At 39.0% G+C, this 25,725-nt stretch overlaps 2 protein-coding genes across 3 annotated transcripts in view; both read left to right on the forward strand.

Annotated features, from left to right (window-relative positions):
* The first annotated feature begins 3,044 nt into the window (after positions 1-3,044).
* On the forward strand, positions 3,045-5,185 carry LOC122144063. Its single transcript, XM_042754705.1, has 4 exons — positions 3,045-3,405; positions 3,493-3,749; positions 3,837-4,008; positions 4,997-5,185. Exons 1-4 carry the CDS (start codon positions 3,256-3,258, stop codon positions 5,183-5,185), a joined length of 768 nt encoding a protein of 255 aa, XP_042610639.1. The 5' UTR covers positions 3,045-3,255.
* A 5,830-nt stretch (positions 5,186-11,015) lies between these two features.
* The window catches only part of LOC109067561 (gastrula zinc finger protein XlCGF8.2DB-like), a 47,263-nt gene continuing 32,553 nt past the window's right edge, over positions 11,016-25,725 (forward strand). The window contains exons 1-3 of one of the 2 annotated variants that reach the window (XR_006159508.1): positions 11,016-11,163; positions 11,845-11,972; positions 15,530-15,575. Coding sequence is in view for 1 of the 2 variants with exons in the window: in XM_042754693.1 (XP_042610627.1) it covers positions 11,888-11,972 (85 nt within the window). In the remaining variant the exon portion in view is untranslated. Of the gene's footprint in view, positions 11,164-11,844; positions 11,973-15,529; positions 15,576-25,725 lie in introns of those variants that run through there. The other variant, XM_042754693.1, reaches the window with a different exon arrangement.

Below are 25,725 nucleotides of genomic sequence, written 5' to 3' on the forward strand. Positions count from 1 at the left end.
ATTTTGTGAGTATATTTCTACTTCAATAGAAGATTTTCTTCTCACTAACCAGACCGATTCAATCTCTTATTCTTTCCTTTGGGAAACCTTTAAAGCCTTTTTTTTTTTGCCTCAATGCATCTTCTTGGTCTACTTACTTCCTCTTCGTCGTTAGTTATCAATTGTGCTCAGCAAGACCGTTTTGTGCTTGAGCGCCGCCAAGTTGTAGTTTACTATAACTTCAGCAGCTCCAGACACGTGAACAAGAGCACCAATCTCATTGACCAGACAGTTTTTAACCAAAAAAAACAAAACAAGCCAAGGTGTTTTTTAAAAAAATGCCGCTTTTATGCCTCGCATTTGCACGTCAGTGTGCACACTCACATTGGCACCCTTTGTTTAGTCATGAGGTGTTAAACCTTGGCGATAATCACGCACGATATTCATACCAGTGTGAACGAGCCTTAAGAAATCACCAGGCCTGGACGAGTGTCCTTCTGAATTTAAGAAATTTAATCTAAAATTAGCCCCATTGCTTTTGGCTAAATTTGAGGAATCCTTAGAGGTTGGTACACTGTCACCAACATTGAGACAAGCATGAATAACTCTGTTGCTCAAAGAATGGAAGGACCCAACATCATGTAATTCATATAGACCTATTAGCCTCCTCAATGTCAAAGTCAAGATCCTAGCCAAAATTTTGTCCGCTGGTTTGGAGGGGATTCCTCCTAATATTGTCTCTCAGAAGTGCAAATTACATTAAAAGGATAACATTCCTTTTCTTACATTCATACTCTTTTTAATATTTTATATTCAAAGGCATTTGATAGGATAGTGGGAATATCTGGCTTTGGGGATGGATTAATATCTTGTATTTGTTTATTATATGATGAACCTCAAGCTTCCATATACCAATAACGTTAAATATGATTATTTTACTTTGTAATGTGGGGATGTCCTCTCTCTCCCTTACTTTTTGCCATGGCTATTGAGCTGCTCTCAATAGCACTTCCTCTACTTTAGGATATACTCTGCAATGGAACTGAGCATAAAACTAGCCCTATACGCTGATGACTTATTACTTTGTAACTGATCCAGTTACATCTATTCCTGCAATAATATGCCAACTTGATGATTTTGGTAAATTTTCCAGACATAAACTGAACCTGCAAAAGCATGAATGCCTACCCATAAATCAGTCTGGTGTGGATCTGGACCAATTCTGGTTGAGAAACAGCATATTTAGCCACATTCAGCCCGACTATGGGCCAGAAGTGTCAGTCCCCACAATGTCAAAAATTCAGGTTCGAGATCTGGCCCGATTTGCACAGAGACACGGCACATTTAGTCACATTCGGCCTGATTATGGACCATAAGGGCTGGTCTGATTTTGGCTGAGATTAAGATATGTCCATGCAGACTTATGTAACGGAGGCCAACGAGTAGATGCTGTACAGGTAAACCTCACTCCCCTGATCTCAAGAGACGAACTAGTGACTGACGCTAGTGGCTGCAGTCATTTAGCCTCCTTGTCAGGGTTTGGGGCCGATTCGGAGCGTGTTTGGGTTCAAGACCCACTCCGAACAAGAATGAGGTGTGGCGGTGAGGACCCGGAGAGAGGGGTTACATTGGTGCCATGACCCAGATGGGAGTGAGGTTTATGGGGGTGAGTGTTAAACTCGGACCAGTTTAAATAATATCTTTTACCTGCCCATGTTATTTCTTAGTGTATTTTTTAATTTTAATTCCTATTAATATTTTTTTCCCTTTATCCAGCATTCTCTTTTTCTCTTTAAATACATTTGGAAGTTCATTCCAAATTCATGTAATGAAACAAGCTTAAAGTGGTTAAGGGAACTTTAGGAATATTTTTGCTTAATGTGTTTCAAGAGACATTGACGGCTTTTTGTACTGCTAATTGCCAGAAGACCAGAAGAACTTGCTACCCTTGTGAGTAAACATTTGATAATCTAACATACAATATCATATAAATAAACCGATCTACATATATAATATCAAAATAATGTTTATTTATAATGAATCTGTAATTGTAAGTTTGCTGACAAGCTGCTAGAGTTTAGCTCCAACCATAATCAAACACACCTGATCCAGCTAATCAAGGTCTTCAGGATTACTAGAAACTTCCAAGCAGGTGTGAGCTGGAGCTGGTTGGAGCTAAACTGTGCAAGAGCAGCTGCCATGTTCAGAGGCTGGAATGATCTGGTGGTTCATCTTGATGTGTGGCATTTCATGTGGTGCTTCACTGCAGGTCTGCACAGTGACAGCCACCCGCTACGGTATATTCATGGCAAATCTCTCTGCCTGCATTTTCGTCTGGGACGAAGTAGATGTGGCCCTGCTGAGGGAGGCGAAAAGGAGGGAGCTGGAGCAACAGCAGGGCATCAGAGGCCTCACTGAGGAGCAGTTGACCGGCAGGCTCACCTCCAGACATCTCTCCAAACACTGTCTTCACTACACACATCATCTGAACGAAACAGATCATCTAATCCTACAGATCAGGGACGCCAGGGAAACCATGGGCATCCCCTTGGTGGACCAGGAGAGGATGGATGTCATTTGGGACACTCAAAGGCCCCATCTTCCCTGCATCCAGGACCCTCCATAACTCCAGCTGTACACCCAGACAGGAAGTGTGACAAAGGGAGGGCTCACACTTCCTGTGTACCGCTGTGCTCGGGGGTCCACTTCCCTGGAGTCCTTCCATAATCACCTCAACCGCTTCATACCCGGTAAGATTACACACATCCACCTCGAGGTGTGAAATTTTAAAACTTTACATCTTTAAATTTAAAAATTTAAATAAGTCTTAATGTTTCCTCTTTTTTTTAATCAGGAACAAGCGCTAACCTGGAAAATTTCCAGGCTTATCTGCTTGAGGGTTTGGAGCGGTGAAACGAGGACCGCGCTGCTGCTGCTGTCACACATGCTCCCTTGTCGCTGCGCTGCTACAGTGGCTCACTCCAGCACAGCCTCAATGAGCTCAGCCAGCGTCTTCATTACACATGTGTGCAAGACTACTCCAAGCCAGGAGAGTACACAGGTATGTGTCTATAATGCCATGCTTTGTTGTTGTTGTTTTTTGTAATGCACAGACTTCTGTTTTACAACCTTGTTTTCTGTTTAATTTTGTTTTGTCAGGCGAGCTCATAGGGGTGGAGTACCTGTGCTCGCAGCAGTCCTGGGAGCTCAGGGAGAACTTTGGGCAGGACCCAGATGTCCCAGACGGAATCCCAGCGGACTTGGGAGACATAGAAGATGAGGGATTTGGGAAAGAGGCAGAGGAAGCAGGACCACACCATCTCCCCTCTTTCTTTAGTCTCGACCAAGGAAGCTATATGCTTGTCTCGGGATTCTGCTTCACCCTCTCAGTCCTCCCAGGACTTGCCACCTGAGCCCCAGGAAGATGTATGTATGCATACAAGCATCCTTTGCCATGCCATCACTTGGAGGACTTTTTCATCCATACTAACTGATCTTCTTTGTTCTTGTTAGGTGTGCAGAGGACCAGACGGGACTCCTGGATTCGACAGAGTGGTGGACCTGGCCAGATACCTTGTTGAGCTGAGAGAAAAGCCTTGTGTCTCGGACAGGGAAGCCGCTGACATTGTTCGGCTTTGGGACAGACTGCCGGACAGTGACAGACAGGGTGTTTCCTATCCGCCGAGACACAAGGACAGACTTTTGCAAGGCAGGTTCAAGGCCACCCACTCCAAAACCTCCACCTGCCATGGAAAAGAGAGCCTGAAGCGGTTAGTTAAACATTTGCACACTTTGAGCTGTAAAAATATAAATGACTATGCTTTTTATGCTTTATAATCCCCTATTTTATTTTACAGGTGTGTGCTGGGGCAGGGCTCGGGTCCTGCACAGTGGCCTAATATTAGTCGGATTGTAGAGGCAGTATGTCTGGAGCTCTGCTCCATTCATCCTGCGGGGAAGGTGAAGTGGGGAGTTTCAATGAACCGCTGGGCTGCCATTCTACACGACTACCAGGCCATACGGAGACCTGTGAACATTTGGATACCGAAATCCGGGAGACTCTGGGGGGGCGGGGTGGGTGGGGGGTTTGCGGGGGCGGGGACTCGATAGATGGGGTTTGGGTTTGGGGCGGGTCAGAGGCAAGTTAAATACATAATACACAATACATAATTATTAATACAAATTATTGTACCTTCATGTTAAACACTATTCATGTTTCTTTTTTATTTATTTTTATTATAACAAATTTATATTACATAAAAGGAAACACTGTGGTGCATGTGGAACATGCAACAAGAAATTTCATGTACAGGAAACACCTTCATGTTAAACACTAAGTACAGTACTTCATGTATATAACATTAAGGTGTTTCTTACATTCAGAATTATAATTGTAAGTAGCAGACTGCTATAAGTACCCCTCTGGAAGGGAGTGATAAAAGGTTTGAAATCGCGGGTGTGCCCCTTTGCAAAAACACAGCGCGATTGTGCCTTTGGGATTTATTGTGCTGCGTTACGTCGTTTTTCCCACCGTGTCCGATACTGAAATCAGTGCGACAAACTTTGCAAAAAGCGTGGGAAATTTTTCGATGCTGCTTTATGATAAGAAATTAAATTCCTCTGACCAGCTGTTGTTATATTTGCAGCTATATTTAGTTTTTTCGCGCCGTAGCACCACATGAGCTTTCTAATGCCATTTTTAGTGACGCTTGATTCAAATTCCCCCGTCTACCTGCGCAGATATCAACTGTGCAACAGAGCTGTAGGTTGCCAGGATGAGGTCACAAATGGGATCAAAATTGTATGATGTATCTATTGTGTAAGTAGGATGCGTTTCATACAAGATTTGGCAGAGACTCCCGGGAAAAATAATGTATTTATGTGATTATTCATATTACGAGATAGGGCCATACAAATTACTACGGGAGTTTTCCCGGGAGAAATAACAAAACGGGAGGGGGGCGGGAGATGGTTGTGAAATACGGGAGACTCCCGGGAAAAACGGGAGTGTTGACAGGTATGCTACCAGGCCATAAGGAGACTGGTGGGGAACTGCCATCAGGTACAACAACTACAGGAAGAAGATGGAGGCAGATGTGCTGGCTCTGAGTGTTCCCTTGCCTCAGATCAGCATGGTGTCTCACACTCAGCTTCCTGTAGCCAGGCAGATGACGTCAATGCCCTCTGCACCTGGGTCGTCGCTTAAACCTTTCCCCTATGTTGCGAACCCTGATCTGTCAGGTCAGGCCACACGACGTGGGCAGTGACGTCCTCCTGCACCCGCTCTCTCTGCTCAACAGCCAGCGTCTCTCTCTGCCCCGCAGCAAACAACCATCTATGCACAAATCCATGAGCAGAACAACTCTGTGGAGGAAGAGGAAAGCAGCAGAGTCTTTTGCTCAAGAGCAAGGGCTGCCCCGTCCCCAGCAACCTGTGCGAAAACAGTAAATATTAAAAGAGGAATGTGGGAAATCCTTCATTGTAAATAGTTTTATTTGTAAATATTGTACCTATAAGAATTTTATTTTATTCTATTAATATTTATTTGTATTTAATAAAGATTGTGTACATAGACCAAAATGATTGTTCTTTATTTCAAAAGGTTTATCTGCCTACATAAAGGACACATAAAGTGTCCTAAATAATTATTATTACTAAATAATTAACTTTATGTCTGTTCGTTATTTGAGGACATTTGTTTGCCATCATAGAGTTCATGCAAACTGTCTTTAAAATATTTATTCTTTATTTTAGAACATTTAATGACTGTTCTTTTGTTTGAGAACATTTATTTGCCCTCTTAAAGGTTACATTAATTCAGGTTTATCTGCCTCCATTAAGGCCATGTTAATTGTCTTAAATGATGGTTCTTTATTTTAGAATGTTTATCTGCCTTCATTAAGGCCATGTTTATAAGCGGTCATTGTCGTCTTAACCATTTCTTTTATTTATGTAGCTTTTTTAATTATTCATTAGCATTCCAATGTTCATGTTTTCTAAATAAATTATATACACTTTTTTAAATAAACTTGATTATAAAAGGTATGAACTAGGTTTAATTTATTTAATATCAATACATCTCACAGTCTGTTTTTTATTTTTTTTGTTTATTAAATAGTTCACACTAGAAACAAAATATAAAAAGTATAAAATATATAATTGTGAACAAATTACTAAACACAAATATATAAATAAAACTGAAAAAATAACAGCAGAAACAGTACAACAAAATGAAAGAATAAAAGATTTGTTAAATAGTTCACACTAGAAAATAAATGCTAAATGCAAATATTAAAACAAAATAAAAAAAATAAAAAAAAATAAAACAAAATAAAAAATAATAAAAAATACAAAATATAAAAAATAAAAAAAAAATAAAAAAAATATAACAATTATAAAATGTTAGGGTAAACAAAATACTACATACAAATGTAAAAAGAAAAATGTAAGAAACAGTATAACAAGTTAAAAAAATTATTTTAAAAAATAGAAAAAGGATATAAATGTAAATAAAATACTAAATACAAATATTAAAATAAAACAAAAATCAACGGCGGAAGCAGTATAACAAAATTAACAAAGATAAAGAAATACTTATCGAATAGTTCACATTTTTTAAAAATTCTAAAAATATATACATGTAAACAAAATACTAAATACAAATATTTTAAAAAGTATTTAACAAAAATTTACATTCAATAGAGGAAACTACTAAGAAACAGTTTTACTAAATAGTTCACAATAGAGACAAAAATATACAAAATACAAAAGAAAAACACCAAATACAAATATAAAAAAAACAACAGCAGAAACTAAACTACTGCTGAACTACTTGCAAACAAACACTGTAATAAAATTAACAAAGATAATAAAAGATTAAGATCCACTGTACCGTGAGTGACCATAATCCTTAGTTTTGGGCTGCTGACACAGAGAGCAAGTCAGCGGTTTGCATTTCTTTGGCCTTTTCTGAGGCAGGCCCTGTGCAATTTCTTCCTCTCTCTTCTTTTTCCTCCAAGCAGTTGTCCGAGGCACGTCATCAACATTGTCCGCAGCTGCAACCCTCTTCTGCTCAGAAAGCCATTGAGATACTGTCTTTCCTGAGGCAGTGGCACAGAAACTTTTTCCCCTAAAAAAACTGTGTCCAAACTCCAGTCTCTTTGGCTGTCCACACAATCTGCACGGATATCCCTTTGGATCTGCACGCCGTGCAATGGCTTTGTGATGCATAAGAGCTTTTTTGTCCTCTTCGGCCCTCTTCTTTCGTCTCCAGGCTGTGGCCCTTGGTACCCGTTTAAGGGCTGCAGCAGATACAGCTGATGGAGGAGGGAGCATAGCCAGCGATGCGCATGTAGGAACTGTTTAAGGCAAAAATACATATAGTATTACATTAGACATTTGTTGCTTCTTACATGAATTTATTCTTTCACATTCTTTCATAGTTTTAAGATCTCACCTGATATTCTGACATTTTTCAATTGACAAATTTCATTATTTTTTCTGAATCTGCCCTCTGGACCCTCAAAGCTGTGTTGTCCAGGTCCATTGAGAGCCTCTGGCGGAATTTCTTGCGTCGTTCCTGCTCTCTTTTTGAAATTACAGGAGGCCATTTCTGCTGTTTTGCCATCTCAAATAGTGCTTTCTCCACTCAAACTGGTCAACCTGTCAATAATTCACACTGTTGGGCCACAACAATTATACTCAGGTGAGTGGGCGGGGTGCAGGTGCCCAGGTAGCCGCAGGGGGCCCAACAGAGAAGATTGGCCAGGATCTTTTTCACTATGGTGAAACCAATGCTCGGGTGAATGTTGTGATTTGTTTTCAGCTGGCCCTGTGCTCTGATTGGCCGGTGGGATGAATTGTTTCAGACGCACCACGCTCCCATTGGCTGAAACCATTGATCCGTTCGTTAGGTTATGACTACATTTGGCTCTTCTAAAATAGATTTTTTTTTTGTATAAAAAGTACTGTTTCTCTCATTTCTCCCATGTATAATTTTTTTAAAATATGTATAATGCATGCAGAAGCGGGAGAAATGGGGGTAATACTGACCCGTTGGTTGAGTTGTGACTACATTTGACCCCTCTAAAATATAGATTACTGTATAAAATGTTCATTCATGATCTTCATAGACAAGTACACTTAAATTTTTTTTATTATTTTTTTTTTATTATTATCTTTTAAATATGTGTACTGCATACAAAGGTGGGGCAATAATAATAATGATGGGGTAACACTGAGCTATTCGTTTGACCCTTTACTTTGTTCATGTCATTTTTCTGCTGCAAATAATCTATAATGATGACAAGAAAATAAGTTTTTTAATCCACTCAAATTTGCCTATTACACATAATAATGTACATTTTATATAAATGTTTACTTTTGTTTATGTGGCAGTGATTATAACATTTGGGGCATGGCAGTGGCATAGCGAGTCAGGCCCGGGCCTATATGAAATTAAATCTGTACGGGGCCCCTAAATGTTATGGGCTCCAACTCGGTTAACTTAACTTTGGCCCTATTGTAAGATTTTTCTGAAGTAAATAACGTTACGTGAATCGTGACTATTCACAAACTGTTTTATTAAGGCTAATGCTTGGAAATTATGTTTAAAGTTTTCAAGTCCATTATTTGTAGCACGCAAGCCACTCAATTATCTCAGCTTTGTTACTACAAAGTCTCAATCTTTAAACATCAAACGATAAATGTTTTTTACACTTTTTAATGCGTGAGACAATTTGCCTCAGTTCAAGCTGCATATGAATCAATGATATTTTTCCTATTTAATATTTGCAGCATGGAAAAAAACATGAATATTTGAATGCATGTTGAAAGAAATCTGAACAATTTAATACAAATGAATGTCTCATAAATCGATCAATCCAAGTTTTCAAAAAAGTCAAAAGAACGACGGGTGCCTTTTTTTTTTAGTAGGCCTATAGGTGAAATTTTTCACGTTAACTGCACACAATACAACATGATTTTACTATGGTAATTTTTACTTTATTCTTAAAATATTATGATGATAATCTTATTTTTTTAGTTATTTTTCAACGTGGAACAAATTCTGCCGTATAGGCTACTGAATGCAAACAATTTTGGGACAGACAAAAAACAAACAAAAAAAGTAAAACCTAAGTGAAGGGATAAATTTTAATTATTTCTTAATAAACTAATGTTTTCCTGAGTCAATGTTGCAAAAAAATGAATTTAACGAACCTGACTTGCCATCTCCTCATTGGATGTGCCTTTCGAGAGAAATGCATCTCACAAATTACATAATAAAAGAGTATTTGTTTTCAGTTTGAATTATTTGGTTTTTAAAATAGTAATTTAAAGCATTCTATAGATATATTTATCATGTCGGTGAAGCAGTTCTGAATGATGTATCTCATTACCATTATGAGCAAAAATGACGGCCTATTTTTAAGTATCCACTGTTATTAAAAAAATTAAAAAAAGCATGTGATCACGCTGACGCCTCTATGTCCTGCAAAGCGCGCTTTAGCTCCCGCTCTCCGCACAAACGATTGGATATGCGCCTAACAGCACTCATTTATCTAGGAAAAATGTGTAAATTAATAATGTGAAATGCATGAAGTGTTTTATATCTATTTATTTTAGGCAATTCGTGTTGGTTCGAGAACGCTAAATTGATCAAAATTGATCACCCTGACGCTACGCCACTGGTGCATTGATTTAATGTTGCGGAATGGACAGCAAGCCTAATTTGAAACTACTTGAAAACAGACCAAAAATAGAAAGTATAAAGTGTATAAAATAAAACAAGATATTAAATATAAATATTTTAAAACAAAAATTAACATTAAATAGAGGAAACTATTTAGAAACTGTTTTATTTATTACACAGTTCACAATAGAGACAAAAACATACAAAAATACAAAGAATAAAATACTAAATACAAATATTGTTATTCTTCTCGTTATTTCCCTATAGCGGATAATGAATCGGATGTCTCGCCCATAGGCTTACTTCCGTGTTGAAGAAAAAGGTGGATAAGGGTTTTTGTTTTTTCTTCAACTTTTAGATTTTGGCCCTGTCCCAAATGGAACCCTAAACCCTCGAGGTCTTCCTCTGAGTCCGCACTTTCGTGACGTAGTGCCGCACTGACGGCCGGGTAGAAGTCTGCTGCAGAGCTCGCCCCAATGCAGGCTCAGCAGAAGTGCGTATTCAGGGCGCATAACGGCGCTCGCGAGCACCCTTTTGAACAATAAAATGAATGGGACAACCCTACGTTCATCTGCTTTGTGTGGTGTTGAGCATAAAAAGGTCTTTGGTCATCTGGGCTGCGTTTCCCTAAAGCATCGTAAGCCGAGGTCAGACACAGAGTTCATGACTTCAAAACTGAGCGACCGGAAAACAAAAGACAATCACACATTGCTACACATGTGGAGACAGAGAAAACAGAGCAGAGAGGACAGCTAATAACCTTAGACATGACTCATTATTATAGAGCATTGTCTTTTTTTTCAGTTTATATATCTGTGATGTGTTTTTTTCAGTAGAACAGATGTTCCTGCTGCTGCACAGAATAATCAGTTTATTAAACAATGTTGAATCAGTGCAAAATAATCTAATGTAAGATTTGAAAAAAAAAAAATCATATTTCAGCAGCTATACTACACAATTCACCAGAGGAGGGCATTCAAACATCATTTTAAATGCATATTGAAATATAAGAATAGATTTCAACTTGGCAGAATGTTTATAGAAGCCAGTCTGTAAGTTTCATATTCTGCACACAATAACTAATAACATTGAAACATATGCTACTTACTGACGTGTGTTTTTGTGCATGATTGTTTTTTGTCTGTCTGTTGCACTAATGTTTCATTTGGTTGACAAACATTTTATATTTAGTAATAAACTAATAATTTTCAATGGTTCATTCGAAAAAATGCATTAAAACTACTATATTTATATACTTCTGATCCCTGGTATAAATAGTTTTGCCTTTCAGACACAATCTTACACAAGCTAACATCTTTCATTGGTAGTTATTTTCAGAACATCACTGGACAACATATTTCAATATATACTTTGCCACATATAGAACTTGTTTTCGTTTTCTAAAAATTTTTATGCACTTTTTAGGACTTTTATTTTATAGTGGTGGTATGACGTCATAATAACGCGCCGCGCTGTGTTTCGACTGAAGGAAGGTTTGTGTTTTTAGCCATTTAAAGTAAAGTGTTTAAATCGATTCAACCCGTTAGAGCAGTTTCATAGTTTTTAATAAGCGATGTAAAATTAATTATTGTTTAATGTAATACTGCAGCGCTTCATCTAACATTTATGAGCGCTAATTTGTGATTAAAACGCATCCACACATCTGTAACAGAAAAGAGCGCCTCACTTTGCTTCCTTTATCGATCAGTTCACCTTAAACACGAACTGATGAGCAAGTACTAGTGCTGGAGAAACGGAGCTCTTTTAAATGAATAATATTAAATCAATCGCTTCGCGAAACGATTCAGTGATTCGAATCTCTTGAGTCGCCGCGCGCTGACGGTCCGCACAATGTAAACACAACGAAACAAAAACATGCGAGAATAACTCTTACTAACCTGTATTTAACAAGTGCACTAACGAAAACACGATATAATACATGCTATCTACAAATACAAACAATACACACCATAAATACCTAATGAACTTTCTAGATTATTTGTGCTAATTTATTTTTTATTTGGCTAATCAGTCAGTTTTAGGTCATTATCTCTCACCGTGACTGACTCCCTTATCAGTGCGCTGACTACTGAACTAGGGAGCTGATTGAGATCGATTAGTTTGCATGTATTTTTTTTTCTTTCTGTTATTTATTATCATCTTAAATGTCACAGAAGACTGAAGCAACTGAGATCCAGGTGACACACAATTATAAAGATGGAGTTTATTAAGGAGGAGATTGAAGAAGTGAAGATTGAAGAAGTGTTCAGTCTGAAACAAGAAGATACTGAGACACAAACAGGTTGGTTTTTATTCTCAAAGATGAATTCACTCATTTGATCCTTGATAAAATATCCAGCTCTTCAGAAATGATTGACAAATCACACATTAAATAAGAGAACAAAAATACAGAAGGTAGCTTAAACAATTATTTTGTTCAACATAAACATTTTTCTTCTGAATTGAAAACAATGGAAACACCTTATAAACTTTTAAAGGATATAAGATAGAAAAAAATGTTTTCCTTTGAGAAAGAAATGCAGTGAATGCTGTTTTAAATCATTTTTTTGGTGTGATGCACATAGAAGCTTAAGTATTCAAAATTCTTCATAAAAACTGATTATCCTTGAGCAGACCATTTTTTTACTTCTAAAATATTAGAAAATGACAGATTTGATTGTAATCAACCAGCTCTCTTGAGCTAAACTTCTAAACTTAAAGGCATAGTTCACCCAAAAATGAAAATTACCCTGTGATTTACTCGCCCTCAAGCCATCCTAGATGTATAGGACTTTCTTCTTTCAGACCAGGGTCAGGAACCAGTCAGTATTCTTGATTTTTGTCAAAGAGCACAGGTGAGGTTCCCGACCCCTGTTTTAGACGAATCCAATTTGAGTTATATTTAGAAAAACATTCTGGCTCTTCCAGGCTTTATAATGGCAGTGAATGGCTCTTTGAGATTCAATAGTCCAATAGAAGTCCAAGAAAGTGCATCCATCCATCATAAAAAAGTACTCCAAGTGTCTCCGGGGGGATAATAAAGGCCTTCTGAAGCAAATCGATGCATTGTGTAAGAAAAAATATAGTACAAGTTAGGTCCTTGTATGGGAAATGAACCCCAGAATAGACAAAAAACATTTCACTTGATTAAACAGACCTAAGATCACTGTGTTTCCTGTCAAGCTAAAGTCAAGCACTGCAGCATGACATTTAGTTGGTTAAAATCTAATGGGTTTAATTACAGTGCATTTATTAAGCATTTCTCAAAAATTTCCAAACTGATTATACAGGTTTGATATTAAGGTTTTATCATGATAGACACCGATTTAACTGTGGTGACACACAACATGCCTTGATGTTAAAAAAAAAAAAAAAAAAAAATCTTCTTCTAAAAAAAAAAAAACAAGAACATGGTCTTCTTTTTAATAAAACACCAAAGGTTATATAGTCTAATTATGCATTCCTTATAGCAGTTTGTTTACCATATTTTTCATTCTTTTCCAAGAGGAGATATTTATTTCTATAAATAAATTCAGATTAATCTTTGGGGCTACTAAAGTTTTTCAGTCGAGCAGTGACTGATTTTCTGTCTTTCTTTTGTTGCTTGATTATAATCAATAACTCGGACAATAGCAACTAAATTAGGCTGCTATTCCTTTAAAGTGCCCCTATTATGGATTTTTGAAAATTACCTTTCGTGCAGTGTGTAACAGCTCTACGTGAATGAAAACATCCTGCAAAGTTTTAAATCTAAAAGTGCACCGTGTATAAAGTTATTGTCTTTCAAAAGAAAGAGTCGACCAAGAGTCATGAAAACGAGTCGTTTTTAAAACAACTCTTCAGCTGTTTCAAGGTAACGTCAAACTGAAACATTAGCATATTTATCCCCGCCCACTTGTTGCACGCGTAGACCCAGGAAAACTTGAATCTCTCCTCCCTCAAACACCGAAGCGGATTCCTGTAGATAAGATGCTGTAGCACCGAACCAGTGTTTAGTGAGCGTGCAAGGATGCTCAAACACTCTTTCCAAAAATAAAAATAAAACTGATGTAAGATGATTTTGAAGTTGGAGGAGAAAAGTGTTGGGACTGCGTGATATCACTGCGCCTGCTGCGGCCATGTTACAGCAGCACAGTTCCTTAATTATTACGCCGGAATTGAAGTATAGTTCCTAATCATATCGGACTAGAAAATCACAACTTTTCATTTTCCGCTGGTCTTAGTACACAGTATAACTACAGAAGAGTCAAGTCTTAAATAGGAAAAAATATCGAAACTCTGGTTATTTTTTAACGCGATGCTACTGGTCTAATAGGATTTAATGATGTATGCTAAGCTATGCTAAAAGTGCTGTCTCCAGACCAGGAGATCGACTGAATGGATTCGAAAATGGTAAAACTCAATTTATTACTCTGGGGGAGTTGGAGAATGAGCCTATTTCCAAAAAAAGTGGAGTGTTCCTTTAAGGAAAATGACCGATCTTTTCATTATATAAAGTTGCGACTGAAGAAAGGGAGACATGAACATCTTGGATGACATGGGGGTGAGTAAATTATCAGGATATTTTTTTATTCTGAAAGTGGAGTAATTCTTTTAAAAACTGTTGCAGTCATGTACTCTAAAGCATACTGTTGCATGCAAAATACGTGTTTAGTTGTGTGCATTGTGTTTGCTCCACGCAGCTTGTAGGTCTGTTTAACAGCAATATCCGTTCACTCGCAATTGTCTAGAAAATGTATGGATGAATAGTGAATGTTTGTCGTTGTTATTACTTTTAGTTCTGATAAAGAATAGAGCAATACGTTAGTGTACAAACTGCAGTGCTTTATCAATACATTTCTGCATTGGGCTAACACATATACCATGGCTGTTTGGGTGTTTACCACTGAGCTGTGGGTAAGTAATGTTGATGGGCGTTCTGTTTTTGACATGCGCTGCACGCAACAAAACAACCAAAAAAAACATGGACATCAGATCAGTGACACCAGAAAAAGAATCCTAAAAAACGAATTTTTAAACAACAAATCATTGAGTCATTGAGCAAAAAAGGAAAAAATAAATGCATGCATGTCAAACTGTTGTTGGGGGACTCCCAAAAACAAAATATCATGAACCTTTCATTACCAATGATAGGGGCACTTTAAAACCGAATGCACAGGTGCAATGGATGCCATGTACTGATACACATTCTCCCAGCTGTTTACGTTCACTTAAGACATAATCAACTCTGTTTACATGAATACTTGTCAAAACAGACAATTCAGTAGCAATTCAGTGTGTAATTCTCTGTTCATGCGATGTGAAAGAGTACTCGTACGCTGTGAGACGTGCTCCCTGTGTGTGTATGCTTCAGTGTCTGCGCTCAGAGAAAACTGGACCGAATTGAGTTCTCTCTTGCGTCGTCAGGTTTATCCATATGTCTGCTCTTCTCTTACTCCCACATATTGACATTTTTAATGTTTTATGCGACGTGCAGCAAGTGTATGTTAGCTTATGTCCCGCTGGTTCATATGTACGCATCCTATCAATCAGTTGACTCCTAATGTCTTTTGTGATATCATTTACACGGCGAGCATCATTCGACAATGAACAGTCATAAACTCATTAGCTATTTTGTCACCATGCATGGCCCAACACATAGCTAGTCGAAGTACACAGTTCCGATGACTCGGGCAAACGGTCCACAATTTCCTCAACATTTTTAGATTTGCGAATTACAAATTTATCCATCTCTGCGGTTACGATTTCCATGTGCAGGTGCGCGCTGTGGTGGATAACTAGCGAACCAGTAAATGTTTGGATGTCTGTTGCTTTGTGCTATTAAACTGGGGTTAACTTGCATGTTTCTTTCTGCTTTAGGCCTGATGCCACTGAAAGAGGAGAGTCAAGAGCTCAATGATATGGAAAGAAGAATATCAATATGAGAAACCTCATCCAGTTCATGACTGGAGAAAAATATTTTAGCAACTCAAAGATTGAAAAAACATCCTCACAAAACAAAGAAACTAGAATCATTAAACCTTTCACCTGCCAACAGTGTGGTGGAAGTTTCACACAAAAAAGTAGTCTTAACAGGCACATGAAAATTCACACTGGAATGAAGCCTTTCGCCTGCCAACAGTGTGGAAAGAGATTCTCTGACAGAACAAACCTTAACACCCACATGAGTGTTCACACTGGAGAGAGACCTTTCACCTGCTCTCAGTGTGGAAAGGGTTTTACACAGAAAAGAAATCTTAATGCCCACGCGAGTCTTCACACTAGACGTTGCCTGTACACCTGCGAACAGTGTGGGAAGAGTTTCTCACAAAAAGGAAATCTTAAGACTCACATGAGAACTCACAGTAAAGAAAAGCCATTCACATGCGATCAGTGTGGAAAGAGTTTCACACACAAAAAAACCCTTAATGTTCACATGCAATATCATACTATCAGATTAAAAGAAAACCGTAAACATTACATTACGATTCACACAAGAGAGGGGGCTTTAATATGTCATCAGTGTGAAAGGAGCTTCGAGGACAGGATAAGCCTTAAGAATCATGTAAAAACTCACGCTGGAGAGAAGCCTTTCATGTGCGATCACTGTGGAAAAACTTGGGCAAACAAAGCAAACCTTGAGAATCACGTAATAGTTCACACTGAAGAGAAGCCATTCATCTGCCCTCAGTGTGGAAAGAGTTTCCCGTACAAAGGAAACCTTAAGATTCACATAAGAGCTCACACTGGAGAGAGGCCTTACAAGTGTCTTCAATGTGAGAAGACTTTTATGTATCACTCAAGCTTGAAACATCATTTACAGACTTGCACCCGTTTCACACCACAAGCTTGAGCTTCACGTCAGCGTCACTGCAGCGGCTGCAAAGCTACAAATTTCTTTAAAAAGACAGCTATTCATTGTTTTAAAGTTGATTTACAAAACTGAGCCATATGCATTCATTCTGGAGGACATCAGTTCAGTTGTAATCAGTGTAAAAAAATTTTTTTTTTGCTATCACACTTAACAAATACATATGAAAAGACTTATAAAATGTGAGACCCTGTTTGTGTTTTTGGTTAAAAAAAAAAAAAGCTACAGAAAACGTATACGTGTGTGTAAAAATTAATGCTCTGTTCACACCAGAGCTGAGTGTAGGCTGCATCTGATTGTCCAATTTCACGACCACTTCTTTTATTTGCATCCTTCACTTCATGCTTCAGCTAATTTTTGTTACAAATATAAGGACATAAACTTATAATGAACACTGCACTGTGTTATTTAATTTAAATGATTAGGAAAATGTTGTCAGTCTTGACTTGAAAATGTCAGATGAACCATGGAAGATTGTCGAATAAATAATTGTATAAATTTGAGGAAGTTTGTCATCTGAACAATATGAAGGATTTGTGGGATTTCATTAACTTGTAGAGCCGATTACTGTATTGTCAACACAAGGAAGACACAGTTGTAATAAAAGTGGTTTTAGTAATAAAAAGATAGACGGGTAACTAAAATGATGAGTGCAAGTGAGTTGGATGTTGAAAGATAAAGTGAAGAAAAGTCGTGACATTTGCCTACATATGGTAATCCATACTCAGAAATGGTGCTCTGCATTTAACCCATCCAAGGGCGCACACACAGCAGTGAGAAGTGAACACACCGTGAACACACACCAGGAGCAGTGTGCAGCTATATCCAGCGCCCGGGGAGCAACTGGGGGTTCAGTGCCTTGCTCAAGGGCACTTCAGCCATGGGTATTGAGGGTGGAAGAGAGCGCTGTTCATTCACTCCCCTTCCACCTACAACCCCTGCCAGCACCGAGACTCGAACCTGTGACCTTCGGGTTACAATTTAACTCTCTAACCATTAGGCCACAGCTGCATTTTTGAGCAGATTTGGAGTAATTTGCCTGTAAAACAGACCCCGAAAACTCTCCTCCAGATTCACAAAAGTTTTGTAAACCTAAGATTTGATAGTTAAACATGCTAATGAATTTGAGTAATTTTAAAACAAAAAAATTGCATGCATGCTCATTCACAATCTCTGCCTATAAATTACATGTCCAGGAATTAACGATTACTTCAAACAGCTGATTCATCCAGGAACTAAGCATTTGACTTTGTTAAAGGATAAGCCAATTCCAGAATAAAAATTTCCTGATAATTTATGAACCCCATTGTCATCCAAGATGTTCATTACTTTCTTTCCTTAGTCTGATTTCAAAATTATGTTTTTTGAGGAAAAATTCCAGGAATTTTCTCCATAAAGTGAACTTCAATGATGGCCAATGATTTCAAGGTAAAAAAAAAAAAAAAAAAGCAGCTTCAAACGGCTCTACACGATCTTAGCCAAGGAATAAGGGTCTTGTCTAGCGAAACAATTGGTAACTTTCTGGGGAAAAAAAATTATCCACTTTTTTAACCACAAAAGCTAGGCTTGCTCTAGCTCTGCAATGCGTGTCTTCACACATTACATAATCCTGTTGGAAAGGTCACGGATGGTTAGTTCTTCGTCTTTGTACTTGGTTTAAAAACTCCATCTCATTTTCTCCTCCAACTTTAAAATCATCCGGCATCATTATTTTACCTTTATTGTAAAGGGCATTTGACTTTTCCCACATGTTCGCTTTGTAAACACTGGATCGCCACTTCCACCGATGTAACGCGTGACCTTTCCAATATCACCTAATAAAGACACGCATGCACATTGCAGAGCTAATGCTAGCCGAGCATTTGTGGTTAAAAAGTGTATTAATAAATTGTTCTTAATTATCAGGAATTGTTTTATTTTCTGGAAGTGACCTTATCCTTTAAGGTGTGAGCCACTGAATCATTCATTCAACAGATTTGTTCAAAAGGCTGATTCATTCAATAAGGAAACACCATGCTGTGTGTTGATCAAAGATGCAAAACGGTACTGTGATCTTTGTTTGGAACTATTTTCATTGGCAAAATTGATCAAAAACAGGCAATATTGTGTCACTTAATGGTAACTTTGTCACATCACGTCTGTTCACTCAGAGTCCTGTTATTTCTTGTCTGTTGAACCCAGCTCCTCAAGGACTGTTCTTCAGTATCCCAGACTGGCATCCAGCGTGGAGGACCCACCCTAAGCCAGTGCTCTAAAGCCCTCCAGTTCCTGAACTAATTACCCTGTCTGTAGTGCTTCCCACAATAGGGATCGCTTCATGGTGTATTTGGGGTGCATATACCACCACTGCAACTTTAGAAATGGCGGCGGCCACTGTGATGTCTCCAGAGGTGGCGGCCCATGCTGCAGAACCTCCTGAGGCACCCATCAACGCTTCAGCTCCTTGCGTGGTGGCAGCGCCCAGCAATGCACTTTTTAGCCTGTCATGTCACAGTCAGAGGGAACCATTGATGAATGCTGTACCTGTCTAGCTAAGGAGATTGTTAATGAACTCTCCCCTGTTTCCTGATGGTACTGCTGTAGAACTTCCTGAGGTGGAGGCATCTGCTGCAGAACCTCCAGAGGTGTCAGTGGTATCCACCTGTGAACTCTCTGCCTGTCCTGTCCCGGCTATGGAGGCTGTCTGCGAATCCTCTTCCTGTCCTGTCATGGTTATGGATGCCGTCAGCAAACCAAGCCAGATGATTTGGTCTCAATCTCTGCCATGGTCTTCTGGTCAATCTGGCTCTCCACCCTGGTGGGGCTTCTGTCCCATCTGCTTCACCCCCTGTTGGGCTTCTGTCCTGTCTGCTCCATCCTGGTGGTCTTCTGCTCGTCCGTGGTGGTCTTTCTGCTCTGCCGTGGTCGGACCCGTCTGCTCTGCTGTGGTGGATCTCCACCTGCTCTGCCGGCCCCACTCTGGCTCCCTGCTTCGCCGGCTCCAGTTCTGCTTTGGTGCTCTGCTCTGCCATCTCTACCTCAGTCCCCGGTGGGGACTATCACACTACACAGACTGTCACACTCACCCTGGACTTCAGTTCCCACAATCCATTTCACTCTGATTATACACACGGCTGCAGCCAATCAGACACCCTACATCAGTCATGGACTTCCTCTCTCTCTCACTGCAGAGTATTGTCTGTGTTTATCCGCTCTCCAAGTGATAGCACTTTAATACGGAGCCATTTCCCTTGTCTCAGTTCCTAGTTCTTGTCTTAGTCTAATCTCGTTCTATTTCCTGGTTTCTGATTCTTGCCTGCTTGTCTTGGATTTACCTTTTGCCTTGCTGTTTCCCAGATAGCAATGAGGTCGGCGGACCACCGGCGGCGCTCCGGCGGCAGTAGAAGCGTCAGAATGGCGTAATCGCAAACACGTTTTTGACGGTGCACCGCCGGCGGCAGCCGCTTTTTAGAAGCGGCAGCCGCCTTCCTACCGCCTTCGTTCCGCGGCCGGGCCCAGCGGGCCAACCGCCCGCCGTTATATCAAACGCGACCCTTCCGCGGCCCGTCGGAGGCAAACGCTATTTTCGAGCGATCGGTCGCCGCTTTTTTTATATATATATATATATATATATATATATATATCTATATCTATCTATCATGCAGTTTATCAAGAATAATGATTTATCAAACCAGACAAATTTCCCATTTGACGTTTTAATTCCACATTTCAAAGTACAGTAACTGTCATTGAAACATGATGTCAGATCCCTGAAATATAAATAACAGAAAAAAAGAGAAAAAAAATACACACACACACAAAAGAACATGCAGGTTTCCAATTAAATTGTTAAAAAAAACAGCCTTAGCTTACAAGCAAATGATAACACTTACAATAATTGTTAATAATATAAAGAGGTCAGCTCTGGGATGAAAAGAATTACCAGTAAACATAAGTAATGAGCATATCTGGTACCAAAGAATGTGCAGGACACCAAAAAAAATTCAGGTATAACATCACATTTACAAGCCATTTCTAACAATAAGATAAGTGGTAACAATTTAGAATAAAGCTCTGGAGAAGAATAGACCATTATATTGGCATTGCTGACCTGGGGTACAAGATGTCTCTTGTATCTGTGATAAAACATCTTCACATATATTAAAAAAATACTGAGGTAAAAAAAGTAGTAGAACAGATATAACTGCAATGCTGACCTGTGGCACAAGGATTTACAAGCTATATTTAACAATATAATAAGAGTTAAGCACTATGATAATATCCACAGTGAACAGTGTGGATTGGGGAGTGCAGTCTGACACTTCTGGCTTCTTTAGGGGTCTTGATGTTACTGACTGCAGGATAAAGAAAAGGGTTCCAGTTGTCAGTGATGCTGGGGGTGTGTCAGTAGTCAGCCTAGGTTTAAGGGGTCGGCTGTGGGTCCCTCTCAGCTGTGCGGCGCCTTTTTTCCGCCTTCACGGTCAGATGCTCCTTTCAGGTAACGCGTAACGTTAACCTGGACGGCTTCATCAGTGGCATCCTGTGTTGCCGAGTTCTTCCGGATGGCTCCTTTAGAAAATACAGATCTGTCATTCCATTTGCTAAACATTATTATTTTTTTTTTTTACATCCAACTTACTTTGAACAATGGTCTTCAGGAACAAGTCTCTAAAACATGCTTTATCCCCAACTCCAGTCCAGGTTGTATTGATGGAAAGGTGATTAGAGAAGATACTTTGAAGCATCCGCCAGACGGTTGTCTTTAGGTCCCTCCCACATTTGATTGTCAAAAACCGAAGCTGAAAATCCAAAAAAAGTGTTACAAATTACATTTCTCTGAAGCTTATCATACATAAATATAAAATGTGACAGGCTGTGGATTCAGACTGTAGAATATGCAGTGTACAATCTTAATTCTACTTTTTACATTACCCTATGGAGTTATAAACGAAATCAGCACACTTACAAATCGTTCCTGGAGCTCTTTATCCTGCCTCAAACTGTTGTCAAGCAACGCCAAATCTTCCTTTGGCACTGAAATGTTGCAGCATAGTGTCCATTTTGTTGTCCATGCTTTGCACAACATCGCCAAACTCTCCAAGACGTCGCAGCATTAAGGTCTGATCTGCACCTACAGGGTTAAATAAAATAATAGTCAGTCCTGGTCCCTCAACTACTAAACTATGACATTTATATCTAGATCTACTACATGTATAGGTGGCCCCAGTGGGAATTAAACCAACAACCACAGGTGTTGTTTGCACGTTGTACCTGATTGCCCAGTGCGAGCAAACGTCTTCAAACATTGTCCCAACTTGCTTCACCTGCTCTTGAAGTGAGCCGCTGTCATCCGAAGCTACAAAATGAAAGGCATATGGTAATTTTGTACATAACATCACGTACTCTTTCCTAAGTTTGACTTTTTTGTGTATGTTCTTACCTGCTCGTGCAGTGCTTTCCCTCAGAGCTTGGTTCTCCTCCCTAAGGGCTTGGTTCTCCTCCCTAAGGGCTTGGTTCTCCTCCCTAAGGGCTTGGTTCTCATCCATCACGGCTTGTTTTTCATTCTGGAGTCTCTGGAAATCTACATTAAAAAACAAACAACAAAAAAAAAAAAACACCTAAAGGCACTATTTTCAATTACTTTTAAAACACTGGACACTAAGACATAGGCCTAAAATATACCTTCATAGCTGAAAACTTCATGCTGTACACGAGATGCCAGGGGAGTCCAAGGGCCAATTACAGAGCGATGACTTTCTCCTATTGATAATCATTGACGTAAAAAATATGTTTGACGTTATTGCATACATTTAATGAACTGGACTTAAAATGGAACACTTAGTTTAGCGCAACATATTACATACCTCCAGCGTTTTCACCCCATATGCTGCCAGGGTAAATTTGCTGCTGGGGGTGTAAAGCTTAGTACTTGACGAGCTGGAAGAGCAAACATAACAGCTTTAACTTCAGTGCAGAGTATTGCATATTCAGTAATGAAACTATAATTGAACTGTGCAATGCTAATGGAATGTACAACACACCTCGACACCTTTCATCCAGAAACTGCTGCGGAGAGTAACCAGTCAAGTGTCCTAATGAAAAACGGATTATGATTAAAGGATTCCTTATCTTACTTAAGTTACTGTAACAAAGGCAAAACAGCATGTGTTAGCTAACAATTGCTAGCCACTCTAGCTACTGGACTAGCAGCTACTTGTTCAGACAAACAAAATCATTTAAACAACCTATATACAACGTTAGTTTTGTAAGAAAACACTAGATGTAAAGCTTTTGCTACGTGTGCTTGAACAGTGTAAAAAAGGCGAAACAGCATGTGTTAGCTAACACTCTGAACTAGACTAGCAGCGTGCGTGTCGGAACAAACAAATGAAAACAACCTAACGTTACTGGTATCATCATTCGGTTTAGTTAGAAAACAACACAAGTTATACTGATCAGTCTTGTCGTAGATTTTGCTACCTACTGCTGGAACCAGAACCACATTACCACATGGGCTGCGCGGCATAATTGTCCATACAAGTAACTGTTTACGTAGTTAATTCGACTGACCAAAACTAACTTAAAACACATACGTACTCACACTCGTATAAACATACGTATCTTAGAAGAAAAGAAAAACTCAACGCCTGGAAGAAACAAAGTAGCTATTACAGAAAGTTAATTGTAACATAGCGGCAACTTTGTAAACAAGGCTAACTTACTTTAGCCTTACTTTAGCTTGACTACTAAGGCAAGAACAAAGATTGACTACAGATTTTTACAAAGATAAACTAAAAACAATGGTAAACATAATATTGCGTTAAGGAAACATGTACTTACTTAAAAGATGGAAGTCCACAGAAACTCGCGATTGAGCGAGCGGCGAACTGATGCGAATGGTGTGCTCTAGTTATGTTGTTTGGGGAGGGGCCAGGAGCTCAGTGGCTCCAGTGCGTCATCGAGCCACCGTTTTAGCTCCGCCCAAAAAAAATCCTGAACACAGCAATGGTGAAAACCTATACATTTCTAACATTTATAATGTGTTTAGATTTTTTTTTAAGACACTGTCTTAAACATTTGTACAGGTCGCAATTGCAAATTAATCCCTTATACATGTAAAAAAAAAAAAAAAAAAAAAAAAAAAAAAAATCCGAGGTTGGAAAAAAATGAAAACACATAAAATGACATTTCCTGGAATGGCAGAAAGACAAAATATTTCTAAATATTTCATAAATCTGCCAGTGCAGCTGTGAAACCAGAGGAGATTTTAGATTTTAGTTTATCCTTCTGATCAGGTCAAAACAGAGATTTTTTCCTGTTTATGATAGGCTATTACCATGGTTGCAAATTAATAAAAAAATTATAAAGTATAGACCTACCCAAGATTTTGGCCCATGTTGCAGATCTTTCACTGTTCACTGATGTAGCCAGGCATTAGTGAAAAAGTCTAACTTCATCAATTTATTCAGCTAAATTGTTCATACCATGAATTAAATATCTATTTTAAAACCTAATCAGAATCAGAAAGATATTTATTGCCAAGTAAGTTTTACAAAAGGAATTATTTTTTGGTTTATGCATGTCTCAATTGTGCATAAATCAAAGAAATGTAAACAATTTTCACCTCAGTGCATAAAATAATTTTACATATAGCCTATTAGGCTACTCTATCGCTTCAGAGTTTCAAAAGTAATTTAAATGTCATTTCCTAAACCTTACCTTATCATGGAATCAAGAGTCAAGAATAAACACTAATGGCTTTAAAAAAAATAATAATAATAATAATAATAATAATATGGGATTTAATTCACATATAGGCTATTATGATTTTATAATCGCTTCAGATGTGAAAAGTAGTTAAAATGCTGTCAGTTCCACTTCCATTCTAACTCCCAACATGCTAAACATAGCCTTGGCTGCTGGTCGATTTAGTAGAAATCCTTGTATTTCAAAGCGGCTTGCCGCCAGCCGGCCGCGGTCCATTAGACGGAGGCAACCGCCAAGAAAATGAAGCAGTCGGCCCGCCGGCTTTTCGCCGGCGGCATCTCGCAAGAAATGGGAGTGACGTATTCGGCGGCAAAAACGTTTCATCCCCCGCCAGCGGGGACGCACCTATAGCCGACAGCTTAGGGCCGGCGGCAAAAGAAAGCCGTGCGGATATTTTTTGCTAGCTGGGTTCAGACTGTGTTTGCCCCTCGCCTCGACTATTGCTCAAGTTTACGGATTTACCCTCTTAAGCCCTCTGGATAACTTTTGCTGTCGTCTGACTCAAGCCTGTTTAGGATTGCTCTTTTGTCTTGCCTGTGCCATACCTGTTTGCTGTTGTTCGACCCTGCCTGTGTTTTTGGGAACATGCTTATTGATAAAAGCTTGCATATGGATCCGCACAACTCTCATTTCATCAGCTCCATTACACCTATGGAGGATATTTAAAATAACAATAACATTCAATAACATTCAAAAAAATAAAAAAAACATTTAATGAACACTTAACAGTAGACAGACTTATTTATAATGTAGTGTAGTATTATCTGTGCCCTCCCATTTTTAGTATTCTTCAATTTAAATGCTTAATTCATGTTTTTTAAGGGGAGCATATTCACAAAATTATCAGCTAGAAGGACAAGGACATCTTACACCTGTGAAAAGCTAATCATTTAGCCAAATAAATAAATGAATGAATGACAAATTAATATAGTGCTTTATTTTGTATATTTGCACACTCAAAGTGGTTTATAAATCATGTGGGGGGGGCTCTCCTCAACCACCACCAGTGTGCAGTATCCACCTGAATGATGGGAAAGCAGGCCACAGTACAACGGCTCCAGTGTGCTCCCCACACACCAGCTACAGGTGTAGAGGAGAGAGAGAGAGACATAGAGCCAATCAGGTGGATGGGGATTATTAGGAGGCCATGATTGCCAAGGGACAGTGGAGGGAATGTTCAGAACATGGCAGTCTGCAGTAGACATTTCGTCTCCACAAGTGTCATTCAAGATGGGCGACGACTCTTAAAAGAGGGGGCTGTACCTGTTTGTTTGTCTGGAATGACTAATCTCTACTGGCAGCCAGACCAAGTGTCTGGGAGAGAACACAACGGCCTGAGGATGAAGTAACTAAAGAGGAAAGCAAGGATGTTGAAGTGTTGCTTCGTGCCTCGATTATAATGCCAAGCCTGAACGTCAGCATTGGATATGGTTTGTGAGAAAATAGAGGCACAACAGCA

Source organism: Cyprinus carpio, unplaced genomic scaffold (assembly GCF_018340385.1).
Source record: "Cyprinus carpio isolate SPL01 unplaced genomic scaffold, ASM1834038v1 S000006585, whole genome shotgun sequence".
Classification (NCBI taxonomy): domain Eukaryota; kingdom Metazoa; phylum Chordata; class Actinopteri; order Cypriniformes; family Cyprinidae; genus Cyprinus; species Cyprinus carpio.